This window comes from Carcharodon carcharias, chromosome 7, assembly GCF_017639515.1.
Source record: "Carcharodon carcharias isolate sCarCar2 chromosome 7, sCarCar2.pri, whole genome shotgun sequence".
Taxonomy (NCBI): domain Eukaryota; kingdom Metazoa; phylum Chordata; class Chondrichthyes; order Lamniformes; family Lamnidae; genus Carcharodon; species Carcharodon carcharias.
Window position 1 is genome coordinate 159,399,147 of NC_054473.1, and position 20,061 is coordinate 159,419,207.

The 20,061-nt window shown below is 43.1% G+C and overlaps 1 protein-coding gene across 1 annotated transcript in view; it reads left to right on the plus strand.

Moving 5' to 3' along the window:
* The window catches only part of cdh31 (cadherin 31), a 68,199-nt gene extending 60,898 nt beyond the window's left edge, over positions 1-7,301 (plus strand). Inside the window, exons 14-16 of the mRNA XM_041191149.1 lie at positions 2,815-2,945; positions 6,070-6,210; positions 6,318-7,301. Of these exons, the coding sequence (XP_041047083.1) occupies positions 2,815-2,945; positions 6,070-6,210; positions 6,318-6,527 (482 nt within the window). The 3' untranslated portion in view covers positions 6,528-7,301. The remainder of the gene's footprint in view (positions 1-2,814; positions 2,946-6,069; positions 6,211-6,317) is intronic.
* The last annotated feature ends 12,760 nt before the right edge of the window (positions 7,302-20,061 follow it).

Here is a 20,061-nt window from a genome sequence, read left to right on the forward strand (position 1 = left end):
GAAGTAGTGATCAGCATGAGTTTTTATTAATTTCCCCATATATCGCCTGGTTATGGCCTTGGACAGGACCACTGATAGATATTTGCCCTTTACTACCTCCTCCAAATGAAACTCTACTTTGAGGCATGGTCGGCAGAATTATAGCTTCTTGGCCTGGTTGATGAGTATTCCCTTCCTCCAAGATCTTCTGAGGACCAAGACAAGTATTCTGCTATTAGTTACATGTATTAGATATGTAACTAATTAAACAGTATGCAAACTCAGCATTCCTGAATAATTAGGATGGTGTACTGTGCCACTTGTGGGGCTGTTTTATATATAATATGAACAGGGCCTTGGAGAGGAGATCTTACCTTATACACTACATGGACAGAGGTTATGTGGCTGAGACATTCAAGCCCGGGTTTTCACAAGTTCAATTCTGATCTATTCAGATTGAGATTTTTAGATATATAAAGGGTAAGAGAGAGGCAAAAGTTTACACTGGACCGCTGGAAAATGACGCTGGAGAAGTAGTAGTGGGGAAAAAAGAAATGGCGGAGGAACTGAGTAGGTACTTTGCGTCAGTCTTCACAGTGGAAGACACGAGTGACATCCCCAACGTTCAAGAGAGTCGGGGGGGCAGATTTGAGTATGGTGGCCATTACCAAGGAGAAGGTGCTAGGAAAACTGAAAGGTCTGAAGGTGGATAAATCACCTGGACTAGATGGATTACATCCCAGAGTTCTGAAGGAAATAGCTGAAGAAATAGTGGAGGCGTTAGTGGTGATGTTTCAGGAATCACTGGAGTCAGGGAGGGTCCTAGAGGACTGGAAAATTGCTAATATAACCCCCCTGTTTAAGAAGGGAGAGAGGCAAAAGACAGGAAATTACAAGCTGATTAGCCTGACCTTGGTCATTGGTAAGATTTTAGAGTCCTTTATTAAGGATGAGATTTCAGAATACTTGGAGGTGTATGGTAAAATAGGGCAAAGTCAGCATGGTTTCATCAAGGGGAAGTCATGCCTGACAAATCTGTTAGAATTCTTTGAGGAGGTAACAAGTAGGTTAGACAAAGGAGGGCCAATGGATGTTATCTACCTGGACTTCCAGAAGACCTTTGACAAGGTGCCGCACAGGAGGCTGCTCAGTAAGATAAGAACCCATGGTGTTAGAGGCAAGGTATTAGCATGGATAGAAGATTGGCTGTCTGGCAGGAGGCAGAGAGTGGGGATAAGGGGGTCCTTCTCAGAATGGCGGCCGGTGACTAGTGGAGTTCCGCAGGGGTCAGTGTTGGGACCACAACTTTTCACTTTATACATTAATGATCTAGATGAAGGAACTGAGAGCATCCTGGCTAAGTTTGCAGATGATACAAAGATATGTGGAGGGACAGGTAGTATTGAGGAGGCGGGGAGGCTGCAGAAGGATTTGGACCTGTTAGGAGAATGGGCAAAGAAGTGGCAGATGGAATACAATGTGGGGAAGTGTGAGGCCATGCACTTTGGTAGGAAGAATAGAGGCATAGACTATTTTCTAAATGGGGAGAGAATTCAGAAATCTGGAGTGCAGAGGGACTTGGGAGTCCTAGTCCAGGATTCTCTTAAGGTTAACTTGCAGGTTGAGTTGGTAGTTAGGAAGGCAAATGCAATGTTGGCATTTATTTTGAGAGGACTAGGATATAAAAGCAGGGATGTGCTACTGAGGCTTTATAAGGCTCTGGTCAGACCACATTTAAAATATTGTGAGCAATTTTGGGCCCCGTATCTCAGGAAGAATGTTCTGGCCCTGGAGAGGGTCCAGAGGACGTTCACGAGAATGATCCCAGGAATGAAAGGCTTAACATATGAGGAATGTTTGAGGACTCTGTGTCTGTACTCGATGGAGTTTAGAAGGATGAGGGGGGATCTGATTGAAACTTACAGAATACTGAAAGGCCTGGATAGAGTGGACGTGGGGAAGATGTTTCCATTAGTAGGAGAGACTATGACCCAAGGGCACAGCCTCAGAGTAGAGGGAAGACCTTTTAGAACAGAGATGAGGAGAAACTTCTTTAGCCAGAGAGTGGTGAATCTATGGAATTCATTGCCACAGAAGGCTGTGGAGGCCAGGTCATTGAGTGTATTTAAGAGTGAGATAAATAGGTTCTTGATTGGTAAGGGAATCAAAGGTTATGGGAAGAAGGTGGGAGAATGGGGTTGAGAAACTTAATCAGCCATGATTGAATGGTGGAGCAGACTCGATGGGCCGATTGGCCTAATTTCTGCTCCTATGGTCTTATGGTCTATTCAGTCCCTGGCCTCCACTGTCAGTCAGGGCAACTGACTTTGGTTCTCATGAGTTTGAAAGAGAAAAACAAGACTTGCGTTTATTTAGTGTTTTCACAATCTGGCTGGGGGTGGTCCCAAAGCACTTTACAGTCAATAATGAATCTTTTGAAGTGTGGTCACTCATGTAACCTAGGAACTAAATTGGTCACTTTTTCTTTGTAATTATATCCCTCACATTTTTAAAAATAGGAATGGCATCCTTTTATTGAATTCAGCATCCAGCAAATTTGAGAATGTGAAAGGCCATCCATTCTGTTCAAAAATATTTTTTAAAAAGAAGAATCATTATGTTGAAACCAAGCCCTTACATATGCCTTTTAAATAACCACTGATTTAATCTGAGTAAAGTTTATCTCAGTACAGTTGCTACATGCATTGGGCTGCTGTAATGCTTTCATGTTCATGAGCATACAAGTTATGTAAGTTTGTGTGATTATGGTGCCAAATACTGGGTCTGAGTTTTGGAATTTAAAAACGGCAATTAAAAAATCAAATTTTCTTTCAGTTTTGGTGCTGCTACTCCTACTCTTTGTAAAGAGGAGGCAAAAAGTCAAAAAGGAGCCCCTACTGCCTGAAGAGGATGTCCGAGACAACGTTTACCATTATGATGAAGAAGGCGGTGGCGAGGAAGACCAAGTTAGTATCAGGGTTTAAAATTAAACTTTTCAAGATAATCTTTATATTGAGTGGTTTACCCAGCACACTTGCACTGGAATCTGTTTTCAACACAGGACCCACTTATGTCTAGTGCAGTGTGATTTCATTTGGTGTGAAGTATATTAGACACTGAACTCTATTATTCTCAGCTGACCTGTGCTCCTCCAAATAGAGCTGCATTGTTAAACATGAATCTTGCTATGAAAGATGGTAATATGGGTATACTCTACGAGAGTGTAAATGCATCATCTTTCAATGGAGGGGTCAATTCCACATGAGCTGGACTAAATGGATACAACATCCAAAAAGTTTTGACTAATCTGCTGTCAATTTCATAATAGTTCATAAATCACTAAAGTTGAAATTTGACAGGTGATCTAGGTCCCAAAAGGCACAAAACCAAAATTCAGTGATAATGAATAAACAATTTCATTGATATGTAGAACTGGTTGAACTTCACATTCCAATTACCCAACTTGTATTAGGTCCACATGCCGATAATTGGTTTCAAAGTAAATGGTGAAAGTTATTTTCCAGTGTGATGAGATTGCAGCTTTTTTTCATCTCGAATGACTGGAAGACAAAGGATGTAGAATACAGGGCTTTTGAAGGGTTTTCATTTTGGAAGGGTAGCTCCCAATTTTTGCAGGGCTTCAAAGTTTTGTCTTTTTGGCTAAGGCCTTTTCTGGTTTGATAGCACTCTTGCAGTATAGCTTGTGACATGGCTAAATGGTGTCCCCGCATTGATGGCGCTGCAACGGAAACCAAAGGCCTTGCGTTTAGAATCACAATGACAAGTTTTGAAATTTGGTTCAATGAATTTGTGTACACAAAATACTTTAAATACTAAGCCTGACAGGCAGCATCTGTAGAGAGAAACAGAGTTAACATTTCAGGTCAATGACCTTTTATCAAGATGTGCAGAATGTCATTATGCTGGACTTGCATTCCTAATGCATCAGAACATTACCATCTCAAACTGGGCGATAGTTCCTTTTTTGCTGTCTTAGAATGTGACTGCTGATGTAGGTTGATATCTGTAATGTGCAATCCAGAGATAAAATGCTATCCAATTCTGCCACCTAGTATTTCAGGATAGTAAATTTATAATTTACTAAAGTTTCTTTTGTAACCCCACTTTCTTTAATAATTTGATAAGACATTCTCAAAAAAACAATTTTTTTTTTAACTGCACTTTGCCATGAAACCAACCGCATGTGGTGGATCATAAGACATCAGTAAAATAGGAATGATTGTAAATAAAATTTTGTGACAAAGTTAAATAGGCAGGATGTACATGTTTTGGTACCAAATCAATTTGGGCTTTGACTGTTAAATCCCTAACTTTACTGAATCCAAATTATCCAGTATTCAGAATCTAGAATTAGCAATGTACATTTTATTGGCCATTTTTCATTCTGGTTTTATCCCATTTCTCAAATTGGGCACCAATGGAACTAAAATAGAGAATCTGCTAGCCCTGTCAATTGGCAATGGCCTTTGTCAGTTCTAATTTCTGAGTGAGCTTGAGTCCTGGCAGCTGGTTCTTTATTGAGTAACTGTAAAAAGAGGACACCTCTACAGGAATTTCTCAGGGGTTGTGTCCTAGTCCCAACCATCCTCAACTCTTTAATGGACTTCCCTCCAATATAAAGCCAGAAATGAGATGCTTGCAGATGATTGCTCAGTGTTCAGTACCATTTGCAACTCTTCAAACTGAGGCAGTCTGAGCCAATATACAAGACCACCCTGGGCAACATTTCAGTCTTGGGCTGATGCGTGGCACACAAGAGCCAGGCAATTCCTATCTCCAACAAGAGAGAATCTAACCATCCCCTCTTAATGCTCAATGGCATTACCACTGCTGAATCCCTCACCGTTAACATCATGTGCATTGCCATTGAACAGAAATGTAACTGGACCAGCCATATTAATACTGTGGCTACAAGAGCAAGTCAGAGATTGGAAAGTCTGCAGTGAGTAACTCATATGATGCCCCAGAGCCTGTCCACCATTGACAAGGCACCAGCCAGGTGTGTGATGAAATACTCTCCAGTTGCCTGGTTGAGTGTAGTTCCAACAACACTCAAGAAGCTTGACATCAGGACAAACAGCGATCTTGATTAGCACCCCATCCACCAACATAAACATTCACTTTCTTCACCACTGGTGCACTGATTTCAGTGTGTACCATTTACAGGATGCACTGCAGCAACTCACTCAGGGTCCTTTGACAGCGCTTTCACTTTCTAAACCCCTGAATTCCACCTAGAAGGACAAGGGCAGCAGATGCATGAGAACACCACCAGTGCCTGCACATTGTCCTCCAAGTTTCACACCATCCTGATTTGGAATATCACCATTTCTTCACTGTCACTAGGTTAAAATCCTGAAACTCCCTCTCTAACAGCATTATGGATGTACCTACACCAGACTGACTGACAGCAGCTGTTCCAAGAAGACAGCTCACTACCACTTTCACAAGTGCAATTGGAGCTGGGCAATTAGAGATGAATCTTGTTAGCACATGCCATGAACAAATGTGGGGGAAAAAAGTTAGACTCCCTGTGCCATTTTTGGATTTTCCCACCTGGCCATCACCTGTACCGAATCTCGTTCACTAATTCTGAGTGGTATAGGTCAGGTTGTCAGCCTTGTCCCATGATAATTAAAGAGATCCTCAGTTATTGGTAGGTAAATCTGGATGGAGCTTTGGAGACATTATTCTGACAGTCATATATTGGTTTTCCACCTTGACAGATGTAAAAGCTTGTATGGTTGCAGCTATAGGTTTGGCACATGATATCTGCTTTTACTGCTTCTGTTTCAGCCGAGAAATACTCCTCCTTTAAAATGCTGCTGCAGGCTCTACCACCTGATTTCTCATTTCAATCTTGGCTTACTGTCCATTGGGAATATGTCTTACTGCCAATCGTACAGATTTTACACTGACTCCCACAGGCTTTTGGCATGCATATCCAATCCATTTATTGCACACAAATAATCATCCCCAAAACGCCATTATTCCCATGTTAAGTAAACAATGTTTAAAAAAGAACTCCACTCTAATATCGTGTATAACCAGTTTCCACTTGTTTAACAGGATTATGACCTCAGCCAACTGCACAGAGGCCTGGATGCAAGGCCGGACGTTGTTCGTAACGATGTGGCTCCAGTACTCCTGGCACCACAATATCGGCCGCGCCCTGCAAACCCAGATGAGATTGGCAACTTCATTGATGAGGTAAGGCACGAGCCATTATCAAAATGTGAAAATTAAAAGCGAATCTTATAACTAGTATCTTTTGTGCAGGAATGTGATTTTCTCTTGGTTTTTGTTTTCCTTTACAGAACCTGAAGACAGCTGACAATGATCCAACTGCTCCTCCTTATGACTCCCTCTTGGTGTTTGATTATGAAGGTGGTGGTTCAGAGGCAGAATCTTTGAGCTCAGTGAACTCGTCCACAAACTCTGATTTAGACCAGGATTATGACCACTTGAACACCTGGGGCCCACGCTTCAAGAAACTTGCTGAGATGTATGGGGGCGGGGAAGAATGAGAAACTGGCATTGGACAGCCATTTTGGAGACTCGCTTTTTTTAATCATCCTGTAATGCTTAAAAGCAATGTGAATGGGCCACATAATGGGAAATGAATACGTGGCACTATTTGGTGACAGGTTAGGGTCAAACTGAAATTACACTTGTAACTGATCTTCAGTATTTGAAAGCAAGTTACTAAATTGCCACTAAAATTTAGATGAATAACAAGTTTTTCTAAGCTGGTCAGCATGGATTTGCCTGGAGAGCTTTGTTTCCAATAGTCCATGACTCATGCAGTTGAATTTTCCCTAAATCTAAATGAGCCAAAGGTTATTCAATTTTATGTCCTAGTAGATTTTCTTCCTGGTCCAGAATCTTACTACTGAAATCATATATTTTGCAGCATGTTCTTTTCTTTGACAAAGAGACTTAATGTGAAGTATTTAGGAATGCTATAATACATTTTAAAATAGCTTTGTTTTAGTTAAATATATGTTGCTTTTGTTTCACAGATACAATATTAAATTGATTTCCTTAATTAATTTCCACCACGTGTAAAATTCGGATACATCACCTATGTACTGCTTGAAAAGGCATTGTTAAATCAAACTATCATAGCTACTGGCCAAAATTGTTATAAGTTGATAGCACATGTGTTCTCAGGAAATGTTCATTTGAGTTTTTAGGAAAAGCCGAACTTTATTTTTAAAAAGTAACTATTTCCCCCTTTTTATGTACTAACACCTTGGGTAGTCAAAAATAAAATTCAAAAGAATAAAATCCTTCTTTTATATCATGGGTTTGAAGCCTGGTTTTGTGATTTAAAAGGTAGGCATTGAGTTGCTTGACTTGAGTTGAAATCATGCATTTTCTAAGTAAGTAGTTTAACTATTGTATGGTTTTATGTAACCATTGCGCAGCAATGTGCTTTAAATGGATTGTGCTGTTAGCCCATAATTTTAAATGTCAATGCCTAATGATTGGTATTGTAATCTAAATTCTCAGGTTGCAACTCCAGCATTATATACAATGGAGAGGAGATGGGGTATATTTGGAACAGCAATTGGGAATCTAAAATTTGGATTCTCCAAATTTTAGATATTCCTAACTGAAAGAGACTTTTATGTGAGCAAGAAACTTGCACTAGAGATTCTGATGCATTTGGAACCTGGAAGTTATAGGTTCTATGTATTACCTCTTTCATCCCATTCTCATCTTAAACTGTCTTCAGTGCAGGTGAAGATTTTTGATAGGAAACTTAAAATAGATCAGTCTGTACATGAAAATGTGCATCTCATTTTATTTACACTTTTAAAGCAATTCAGGCACAAACAGATTCTATTCCCTTTTTTTCTACACCCCGCATGTTTGGGTCAGTTTGCTTTTAAATCCATACTGACAAGCAATTACCTGTTTATGACCAATACATGTTAACTTGAGTCATGCTGGAAGACTAAACTATTTGTTCATTCTTATTGGAGCTCTCAACACAGCACTCATGTCGATAAAAGTTTATTTTTCCTTATTGTAGAGTTTTATAATTTTTGCTAAATTCTGTCTTTAGTTAAGGACATAATTTGAATGATGTGAATTGCAATGCAGACATTTGGATATGTGTGGAGTGCAGTTTTAGGCACACTTCAGTAAACTTCAATGCTGGAGAAAGGGTTAGATCAAAATAGTCACTGCTATTTTTCTACCTGTTAGATTGAGCATGGTCTGGTATTCAAAAGAAAATAATTGCTGACAACCAAAGCTAGTGCCTTTATTTTTTTAATGCCTTTATTTTTTTAGTGCCTTTATTTTTTTAGTGCCTTTATTTTTTTAGTGCCTTTATTTTTTTAGTGCCTTTATTTTTTTAGTGCCTTTATTTTTTTAGTGCCTTTTTTAGTACCTTTTGAAGTTCACTGTAAACTGTCTAATGTACTGGAATGCCTTTGGATGTTTTTTCTGAAATGGCCATTTCAATTTATTTTTAATTGCTCAGCCATTGACTACAGTAGTGATGTGTGTGTTCCTTTTTAAATAAATTTTTTTTAAAACATTTAGCTTTGATTTCGCAGATTTTCCCTGATTTTGGTCAACCTATTTAGTTTATAATCATGTTAGAATTTTAAGGAGTTATTTTCAAATAAGTACTGAATTAAATTAAATGAGCTATATATTTAATGGTGAAAGGGCAGCACTCATCGCTGACCTTGATAAAGCTCTCTACAAAGATTTAGTGGGCTCTGTGGTGTCCCTTTCTCTCTCTCTCCACACCCCCACCCCCAATTGTGAAGTGGCTTTCATTCTAGCACCATCTATGGGGATTCTGTCACAAACTAGGCAAAGTGAAGTCATTAAGCAGACTGAGCAGCCAATCAACTTGAAAAACTCTCTCAAACAGGAAACTAGGACGGAAATGTCCCTCGTCTTCTAATAGTCAACATTTCAGTTTGCTACCTGGATTTAAGAGGTCTGGAATGATGGACTGCCACATTATAAAAACACCATGACCGTTCCCAGGGTATCTGGTGTACATCTGCATGAATCTCTTCTCATGGTTGCACCAGAGCTGAACATTGATGGCAATAATGTATTGTATTTGATTGTGTGAGCTAAGCTAGTTCATATTTCAGCTCTTCACCATATGCACACTTTCTAGCAAGGACCACTGGATTGCAATCAGAAGCTGGAACCCTGGTTGGTTTTTCTCTCCCTCACCTGGGTGGCTGAGGCATTCGGAGCACCCCAAAAACTACCTTGGCTGAGATCAACTATGTAGCTCTGAGAATCAAAGTTGAGACAAACCAATGTGCAGTTTTACATCCCCTTGATTGTTCAATTAGTAAAGGCATTTTGCTTCAATAAAGGGATTTATTTCTCGGAATGAAGTTAACAGTACATCTAGCAGGCAACTACACTGACTACTAGATATTACCAAGGTTAATGTTGCAAAGAAAAAATGAGTCATATAATTGTTTCATTGAACCCTTTAACCTTCTATTTCCTATTTTATAGCATGTTCCCGGGGAGGGGGGGGGGGGGGGGGGGGCGGGGGGGGGGGCGAAGGATGTGGAAGAACACATTTATGAACCAGGATAAGGTTTGGGTGGTACAGTTAGTTAGAAGGCAGTTATTTAATTTCCGGAACCTGGGCTTGAATCCAATGCAGAAAAAGTGTCCAAGGTCTTTATCTGCTGGCTGTTAATGGATTTTATTAACTGAGATGGAGCAATCTCATTCCAGCTTCTAAATTATGTAAGGAGACACAATGTATCAACATTTTGCAAAATCTGGTATTGATTTAGCGATCCTGCTTGGATACCAATATCATGGACTGGATGGGAAAATAAATATTTGTACTGGTTATAATCAGTACTGATTTGAGGTTGAGGTGCACAATGGTGACCTATAGGGGAATTTGTTATTATGCTGTTTTCATTTATGATCTGATAATGACTCATGCTGCCAATAAGGTGGCAAGAGGATGGGAAAGTCCAAAAATAATTCTCAGATGACTTATGGGAATCTGTTATCTCAATTAAGTGACCAAATGTTTTAAGCATAGATTTCTCATGAAATTGACTCCAATCCAAGTCTAGAATTAGGCTTCATTTATCACAGAAGAATATTTTTAATGCTTCTGTTGTTGTGGTACTTTTAGAATGGAAAAAGCGCATGTTAAATCAGTTCTCTATGCCCTATCTCAATATGTGGATTAGAGGCTTGAGTAATTACATAAAATGATCCCAGAACTCCTTGCTCTTTTTAAAGCAGATGATTCTCCCCTTCTATAAAAGTACACAATTGGCTTCCATTCAGTGCCCCCTGTGATAGCACACTTAAAAGAAGGAACTTTCAAGTGTAGGGAATTGCGAGTAAAGCTTAAGATCTACAACTCAATGGCACCAAAAGCTTTAAATTGTAAGCATCTACTTGGAACCTGTCACTTTATAGTGTGTTACATAAGGCAATATAACAAAATCTCTGCATTTTTTGATTTGTCCATGGGATGTGGGCATCACTAGCTAAGCCAGCATTTATTGCCCATCTCTAGTTGCCCTTCAGAAGGTGGTGGTGTGCTGCCGCCTTAAGCTGCTGCAGTCCATGTAGTGTGGGAACACCCACAGTGCTGTTATGAAGGGAGTTATAGCATTTTGATCTAGCAACAATGAAGGAATGGTGATGGTCCCAGGTCATGATCGTGTGTGAACTGGATGGGAACTTGCAGGTGGTTGTGCTTCCATGCATCTGCTGCCCTTGTCCTTAAAGGTCATGGGTTTGGAAGGTGATGCTGAAGGAGCCTTGGTGAGTTGCTGCAGTACATCTTGTAGCTGGTAGACCCTGCTGCCACTGTGCATCAGTGGTGGATGGGGTGCCAATCAAGCAGGCTGCATGGTGTTGATCTTCTTGAATGTTGGAGCTGCACTTATCCAAGTAAGTGGAAGTTATTCCATCACACTCCTGACTTGTGCCTGTAGATGGTGGACAGGTTTTAGGGAGTCAGGAGGTGAGATACACCCCATAGAATTTCTAGCTTCTGACCTGCTGTTGTAGCCACTGTATTTATATGGCTAGTTCAGTTCAGTTTCTGGTCGACGGTAATGCCCAGGGTGTTGATGATGGTTGAAACAATCATAATCTCCCACAATGTCAAGGGGAGATCGTTAGGTTCTCTCTTGTTGGAGATGGTCATTGCTTGGCATTTGGGTGGTGTGGCTGTTGTCAGCCCAAGCCTAAATTTTGTCCAGGTCTTGCTGCATTTGGAAATGGGTGGAAATTTTCCATGCCTGCTGGTGTCGGGCATGCTTGTCAGCGTGAGCAGACAATGTGAGAAGGCCAAAAATTGGTTTCACAGTATCATGAAACCAGTTTGCAATCGTCCACTCTGCCCATCAATGGCAATGGCGTTTCCCGCCAGCAGAGGTCAGAAACCTCATTGTAATATGTCTGTATATCATAAGGCTAGCCCGCTGAACTCATTGCCCACCCCCAATACACAGGATCGTCTGCCTACATTGGTGCAAGCTGACATGTTTCACAACCGCACACAAGTGACGTGCACCTGGTGAGCTGCACTTTGCTTGGGATTTCAAGGTTTGTTTACCTACCTTGCTTCAGGCAGCACTCATGGTCATTAATTCGAGGCTTCACAGACAGCACCACATCACTTTTAGGGTGGTTCATGGGCAGGTCTCTACCTACCAGACCAGCCATAAGGCACAGCTGGCTTTGTATGGCTGCAGGGCTAGGGCTTGCTTTGAGAAGGGGGAGAAGTGGCCTCAGGCAGGGTGAGAGGCTGCAGGGTGAGGGCTGTACTGGGGAAGGGGTAACTCAAGGTTTGTGTGGGAGCACAAATTGATCTCAAGATGTTGAGGGCTGAGGCAGCAGTCTACAGAGCAGGTGAGGTCAAATGGAGATGTGAGGGTATGTGCGAAAGAGTGAGTGGTGATGTCCCTTGAGCTGGCAGTGAGTGAGATGCCAGGAAATGTATGGTGGACTTGAGTGTGTGAGTTTAGAGTGATGAGATGATTACCTTACCCTGGCAGAACGGGTGAGATCATTTATCCTCTATCTGTGTTGGATGGCAAACCTCTCCAGTGCAGCATTGGCACTGATCACCACTGCCTCCCAAGCTGGAATAGTAATGTTGCTACCCCTTCTGCGGCTAGAGCAAGGGTAGAGAACATCAGAGATGGTCTCCAAAGCGACCAAAAGGTGCTCAAGGGACGTATCATTAAGCCTGAGGGCTGCAGTCGTCTTGCCTTTTGGGGCCATGTCTTACAGCAGTCCTGAGCTGAAATCACTGAGAGGTGTGCGCAGGTCTGTACTCTAAACGTGGTACATGGTGTGATGAAGCAGCAAGATGACAGCGTGGTGGGCAAATCGGAGTCCTCCCGCCATCGAAACGGCATGTTTCACGGGAATGCATAATGAATGCGGCAGGTTTGGGATGATACGGCGTGAGAAGCCGCCATTGCGGCCGGCAGGTAAAATGTCGTTTTACCCACCCACTACCGCATTTAGCACAAATATGGGACCGTTCCGCCCATGAGCTACTTTAGTTGTGAAAGGTGCTGAATCATCCACGAACTTCTGATCTTATGATGGAGGGAAGGTCATTGATGAAGCAGCTGAAGATGGTTGAGCCTAGGACACTACCCTGAAGAATAGGGTAGTCCCATGACTGAGGTGATTGACCTCCAATAACTCCAATTATCTTCCTTTATGCTAAGTTTGACTCTGAGTGGAGAGTTTTCCCCTGATTCCTGTTGACTTCAGTTTTGCTAAGACTCTTTTCCATCACACTTGATCTAATGCTGTATGCTGTCTTGATATCAAGGGCAGACACACTTACTTCACCTCTTGAATCAGTTCTTTTGTCCATTTTGGACCAAAGCAGTAATGAGGTCAGTAGCTGAGTGGTTCTGGCGGAACCCAAACTGAGCATCAGTAAGTAGGTTATTACTGAGTACGTGCCATTTGATAGCACTGTCGATGATCCCTTCCATTAATTTGCTGATGATTGAGGGTAGGCTGATAGGTTGTTAATTGGCTGGGTTGGATTTGTCCTGCTTTTTGTGAACTGGGAATATCTGGGCAATTTTCTACATTGATGGGTCTATGCCAGTGTTGTAGCTGTACTGCAACAGCTTGGTTAGGGGCGCAGCTAGTTCTAGAGTACAAGTCTTCAGCACTGTTGTCAGAATGTTGTCAGGGTCCATAGCTTTTGCAGCATCCAGTGCCTTCAGCCATTTCTTGATATCACGTGGAGTGAATCAAATTGGCTGAAGACTGGTATCTGTGACACCGGGCACCTCAAGAGGAAGCCGAGATGAATCATCCACTTATCAATTCCAGCTGAAGGTGATTGCAAATGCTGCACCTTTGTCTTTTTGATTGATGTGCTGCAGCTTCTCCCATCATTCAATGAGAATGAGTATATTGTTTAATTGTCCACCACCATTCACAACTTGAAGTGGAAGGACTGCAGAGCTTAGATCTAATCTGTTGGTTATGGGATCGCTTAGCTCTGTCTATCGCATGTTGCTTCCGCTGTTTGGCATGAGGTAGTTCTGTGTTGTAGCTTTTTTTAGTAAAAATATACTTTATTCATAAAATATCTGAAAAAAAAACATTTTGAAATGGCCATCACAGTGCAATGATATTCAAGTTATCTACATAGATGATGTTGCACTCAGAGGTGCTTCAATACGATTGTGATACATGTAATATTCACTGTAAACATTCAATGTGGGCCATATAGCCCGAGGGGTTATACACCATTATCAGTCCCTCCGTGCACCATGGCTGAAAGACATTAGACAGTGGCCTTTCCCCATTGTGTCTTTGCAGTGGCTGCCCCAACTTTTAGTGCGTCCCTTAGCATGTAGTCTTGGACCTTGGAACATGCCAGTCAGTAACACTAGATCGAGGACAACTCTTTGCACTGGAAGGCCAACAAGCGTTGGGCAGACCAAAGAGTGTCTTTCACGGAGTTGATGATCCTCCAGTTGCAGATGATATTCATCTTGATGCGCATCCCTGGGCACGTCCCGTAGAGAGCAGAGTTCTGCATCAGGGAGCTGCTTGGGATGAACCTCGACAAAAACCACTGCATCTCTCTTCATGCCTACTTTGCAAAGGCACATTCCACAAGGATGTGGACATTGGTCTCTTCCCCATCACAGCCACCTCAAGGGCAACATGCAGAGGGTGTGAGACTCCGGGCATGTAGGAAGGATCTGACGGGGAGGGCCTTTCTCACCACCAGCCAAGCTACACCTTAGTGCTTGTTTGAAACTGATGATGAGGCTTTCTGCCAAATTACCTTGACTGGCTTCTCAGGATCAGGGTCTGACAGGATCCACCACCTCCTTTTCCCGCAGGGTCTCTATGATGTTACGTGCAGATCACTTGCCTGATGAGTTTGTGGTCAAAGGTGTTTCTCTGCATAAATTTTTTCACAAAGGAAAGGTGGTATGGCATGGTCCAACTACTTGGAGCATTCCACAGCAGCATGTGCAAACCCATCCCTCCCAACACCGAGGACAGGTAGAACCTCAGCGCGTAATGACACTTGGAGTTTACGTACCGAGGGTCTATGCACAGTTTGATGCAGTGTAGAGAAAATATCATTTTTCCAATTTTACTGTGGGATACAGTGAAGCAGGCTTCTGGGAGGTGTGTGTGTGTGTATGTGTGTGTGACTAATTTAATTAAACTAAAGACAGTCAGACTGCAAGGTTTAAATCATTAAATGGCTAAAGTAAAAGCAGGCATTTTTGAAGTCGAGATGAACAAGCTAAGATGGGATACCAGTAGATACAGCATGAATAGGAATTTGCTTTAGGAGATAAATGAGGAGTTGAGTTTTTAGCTATTGAATTTCAAAGAGAAATAAAAGGAAGTTTTTATTTTTCCCCGAAAGTAGTGGCCATAAAGACAACATGAAACATTTTATATTTTGGGAAAGGTAATTTCCAAAGAAAGTTAAGAACAATGGGTTTGAAGATGAAGGAGAAAAAATATATTTAAGAAAAGATTGAAAGCTGTATGAGAGGTGTGGCCATGTGATCTTGAAGAGTGTGCTGTGCAAGGACAGACTGGTGAAGTAAGCAGCCTCTAGCCACCCCAGAGAAGTGTTTGTTCCAGAAAGCAAGGTTTTGTTACGAGCCTTGGATTTCCATTGTTGAGGGAGAGGGGGAGAGGTGCTTGTGAAATACCACCCCTGTAGCAACAGTGGGTGCCTTGCAGTAATATTACTAGATTTTTTATAGATTAAGAATCTACAAGGAATGTTGCCTGGAAAAGGTTGTTTATTTGTGAGTCTAGCTAAGTAGAAATCTTTAGGGAAATGTTATAAGACTAAGCTTAGCTGTGTAACTGTAATCTTGTGTGTTTAAGTTTTCTTTTCTTTTATTAATAAATGCAATCATTTAATATTTAAAATCTCCAAAAGTGGTAGTGGAATCTTTACTTCTGACTTCAGTACACATACCTTCTCATAATAAATATAAATTGCAAAATCGTTGCAATTTTCCCTTTGGGATTTGGTCAGCCCGGCAATTACCATCTACCATATCATAACAGCAGCCACACAGAAGGGTGGCCATTCAGAATGAGGGTGATGTTGGGCACATTTTTTTCCCTTTTATCTAGAGGTTTGTACATTGTGTACCTGCAAACATTGTCCATTTTCAATCTCTAGATAAAGCAGAAGATGACTCGAGTGATTGCCACAGCGCAGGAGTAAGGAATGGGCTGATCTGTACCACATGTAGCAACACTGAGAGTGCCTCACACCTGATTACCAGGTTCTTACCAACAATGGAGAGGAAGCATCACTCCTACATGCCCAGTTTTTTTTGACCATAGCCACTCGCTCCTTCCAGTTTTTAACACATGCCCTGGTCCCTCCGTACCATATTCCCAGCACATTCAGGCAATCTGAAAGGATCAGTTAGCTTAGTTTCCAAAGAACATGGCCTCGCTCTTGCAATGATTTACCTTGGCTCCCTAGACCAATTCAAATTTGTTGCAGATGCTTATCAGTCTGTGCACTGACAGTGGATCCGAGCAGAAGACAGTGACATCGTCCACGTACAGTGAGGCTTTGACCGGAGTGCCTTCACTGCCTGGCGTCATCACTCCTTTAATGCCTGAATCCTTCTTGATGGACTCAGCTAAGGTTTCTCTGCAATACACGAACAGGACAGGGGAGAAAAGATACCCCTGCCTGACTCCAGATTTGATCGGAAAATTTTCTGATTCCCACCCAATGATTGAAACTGCACTACTGATGTTTGCGTAGAGCAGTTGAATCCAATTGCAATTCCATCCCTAAACCCCATTTTGGACAGCACATCCATCATGTAGGTGTGCGATACTCTGTCAAAAGCCTTCTCCTGGTTCGAGCTGATGAGGCAGGTGTCCATCTCCCTTAGTCAGCTCATCCAGAGTTAGCAGTTTGTCCAGTTCCTCCCCTGTACTGTCATCTAAGACCCCCATCATAGAGGACAGGAAGGACTGTGAGGCCGTGCTGTCTGTAGGCTTCATGTCATACAATCTGGCAAAAAAGGATTTGCTGATCCTCAAAATGTCGGACTGCGATGACTTTACTGAGCTGTCTTTTCCCTTCAGGCTGGTGATCACAGCACTCTCTCTGTGTGTACCTTTTGGAAGAAGAAACGTGAGAATGTCTCATCCTGCTCCATGGAGCGGACTCTGGACCAGAAGATGATCTCGGAGGCCTCCAAGGCAAAGAGTGATGCTTGCTGGCTCCTCACCTCTGGGAGGTTCTCTTTGACATCGACCCCCATCGACTGCAGCCGAAGCAGGTTCTGCATGTTTTTCTGGAGTCAGGACATTTCCCTCTGTTCCTTTCTATCCTTCTGAACACCTTTGAGGATGAAAAACCTCTTTGTCCCTGATTGCTCCCCACCAGTATGTCAAGGACTCAAAGAGGGGTTTCACGGTTCTCCAACCTTTGTAATCGTTTGAGTTCCTCACTGTTTTCTGGGGTCAACAGTTTCATGTTAATCTTCCATGTCCCCCTGCCAACCCTCTGGTCTTCTTGTGTGAATGTTGGCCAGTAGGAGCCAGTGGTCAGAGAAGAACACTGGCTTGACATCGGTAGATCTGACCACAAATGCTTGGGACACAAACAGGAAGTCAATCCTGGAACGGATGGACTCGTCTGCAGGTACAACAGGTAATAAGGGAGGCAAATGGAATTTTGGCATTTATTGCTAAAGGAATAGAGTATAAAAATAGGGAAGTGTCATTGCAACTGTACAAGTCATTGGTGAGACCGCACCTGGAGTACTGTGCACAGTTTTGGTCCCCTTGAGGAAGGATGTGGTTGCATTGGAGGTGGTTCAGAGGAGGTTCACTAGATTGATTCCAGAGATGCAGGGCTTGTCTTATGAGGAGAGATTGAGCAGTTTCGGCCTATACTCGCTAGAGTTTAGAAGGATAAGAAGAGATCTATTTGAGGTATATAAGATGCTAAAGGGGATAGACAAAGTAGACATGGAGCAGATGTTTCCCCTTGTGAGGCATTCTAGAATGAGAGGCCATAGTTTTAGGCTAAGGGGTGGTAGATTTAAATCGGAGATGAGGAGGAATTAGTTTTCTCAAAGGGTTGTGAATCTGTGGAAGTCACTACCTCAGAGTGCAATGGATGCCGGGACGCTGAATAAATTTAAGGAGGAGATAGACAGATTTTTAATTAGTAACGGGTTGAAAGGTTATGGGGAGAGGGTGGGAAATTGGAGTTGAAGCCGAAATGAGATCAGCCGTGATCGTATTGAATGGCGGGACAGGCTTGAGGGGCTGAATTGCCTACTCCTGCTCCTAGTTCTTATGTCTGGCTGTGACCAGGTGTATCTACGCTGCAGAGTTGCTGAAGATGTCGTGCAGCTTGGCATCCTTCACTGTTTCCATCAGGTGTCTGGACTTGGCATCCAGTCTGCTGTCGGCCATGCCAGATCGTCCAGCCGTATCGATGATGCAGTTGAAGTCACAGCCTGGAATGATCAGCCTGGAAGTCACCAGCAGCAGTGGGAGTGGCTGAGGGACAGCCAGCCATTCGCTGTCTTGAGCCGGAGTGAACACGTTAATTAATCGGACAGGAGCGTTATTGTACTTTACGTCTGCTATGAGGAGGCGCCCGCCCACCACCCCTTTAACTTTGGAGATAGTGAAGTTGCCTCCCCGCAGCAGAATATCCAGGCCAGAGGAACGTGCGTCATTTCCACCTGAGCAGATCGATGGCCCATGGGAACACCATCGGAACCATTGTCTGTAGGAGCTGAGGTGTGGCATCGCACACTCATGCAGAAACTGCAGGTCAGCTTTGACCTTGGTAAGGTAATCCAAGGTCATAACACATCGCACAGTAGATTTAATGCTACTCACATTAATAGACAGAATCTTTTTAAAGTGTTAAAGTAAACCCCATTTTAAAGTGTTTTGTCGCTTACCAGACCTATTGTCTTTGACAGTTCCAGTCCTTAGGTCAGGTCCTGCATATCCATAATGCTCACAAATTGTCTCACTTTTGAGGAAACCGCCCCGTTGGAAATGTTCCACCTGGGTGATGTCGGGAGGTTCATGCAAGGAGCAAGGTTTAGATAGTTCTCTTTTGGAGACAGCTTTCCCATCCATTCTCCCTCAGGAATGTTGGTGCTCCCGGCTTCCCAAAGCTAGGGTGCACTGAACGTTTCACTGCTCCTGGATTCTTGGAGCTGGGCTGAGCTGGTCTTTTCACTTTGAGGCCAAAGTTGGGGTATGTTGGTCTCTTTGTCATTTCCAATGTTGTGGAGCTTGGGTATCTCCTCCTCCAGCTCTCTGGAGCTATGCCACTTCTTCTGTAGGTGCCGCCCTTGCCTTTCTTCATCTAAAGAGCAACAGCCCCTGTCATCCATGTCAGATGGAAGATGCTTCTTGCCAATCATCTGGGAAGTGGCTAGGTCCCTTCTTGGATCTTTCCTCTTTTTCTTCAGCTGACAATCGCCCGGTTGATCCTCTGCTGGTTACCTGTCCATTGATTCACTCTGCTGAATAGTGGGAGGTTCGGGGTTGGTGCTGTTGTTTGGCTGTCTGCCTCCTCACTCTTTACCTTCCTCCTGCCTCTCCCTCTGTCCTCCTTTGTCCTATTCTGCTCACTGGAGGTTTTGGTGGGTGGAGGTTTGCAAGTCCCCTTGACATTATTCACATTCATAGTTTCATCTGCTTGCTCCTACTTGGTTTTCGCTGCCTGTGCATAAGTGAGACAGTGTTTGGGGAAGGCCTGTAGAAATGGCCTACCCCACCACACAGGTTGCAGTACTTAGTCTGCTTGCAATCCTTTGTCTGACGCTTTTCCTGCTTGCAGTTCTTGCAGATAATGGCACTGCATTTGGCCACAGCATGACCAAATTTGATGCAGAAGCGACAAACTTTGGGCTGCTCAGCATTGACAGGGGTGCCACAGCTTCCCCGAAAGTGAAGCTGGAGGGACGGTGGAAAATTGCTCCTTGACCATCCATTTTGAGAGTCACCTTGACCTGCCATTTGCTGGTCCAAATCCCGAAGGCATCCTTGGCCTCGGTGCAGTTCCCAACCGTGCACCTGGTGAGGAAGGAAAGCACATCACCAACAGGAACATGGGGGTTGTAGAGGTACACAGTCACCAAGTAGTCCTGTTATGATAGCAGAGTAAACAGCATTTATGCTGTGAGAATTCTCAGCTGTGGTGGTTCTCCCTTCTTCTCGAACACCTCCTGGAACCTCATGCAGGCAGCGATGTTCCTGAAGGTCACGTCAAGGTATCCAGTGCTGGGGAGGTCCTGCAGACAGTAGATGTCTGCAGCTTCAAATCCACAGGATTCCAAAAGGATTCTTTTAATGAAGAAGGCACAATCAATGTGTGTACCTCCTTCGCTGTCTTTCACCACCATCCTAATGGTGTTACGTACCCCCTGGTTTGGGGCTCAATTGGTTGCAGCCATCACCTCTGAGTTCCTGATGTGTAGCGTCACCGGGTTGATACCTCATTTTTAGGTGCTGCTCCTGGCACGC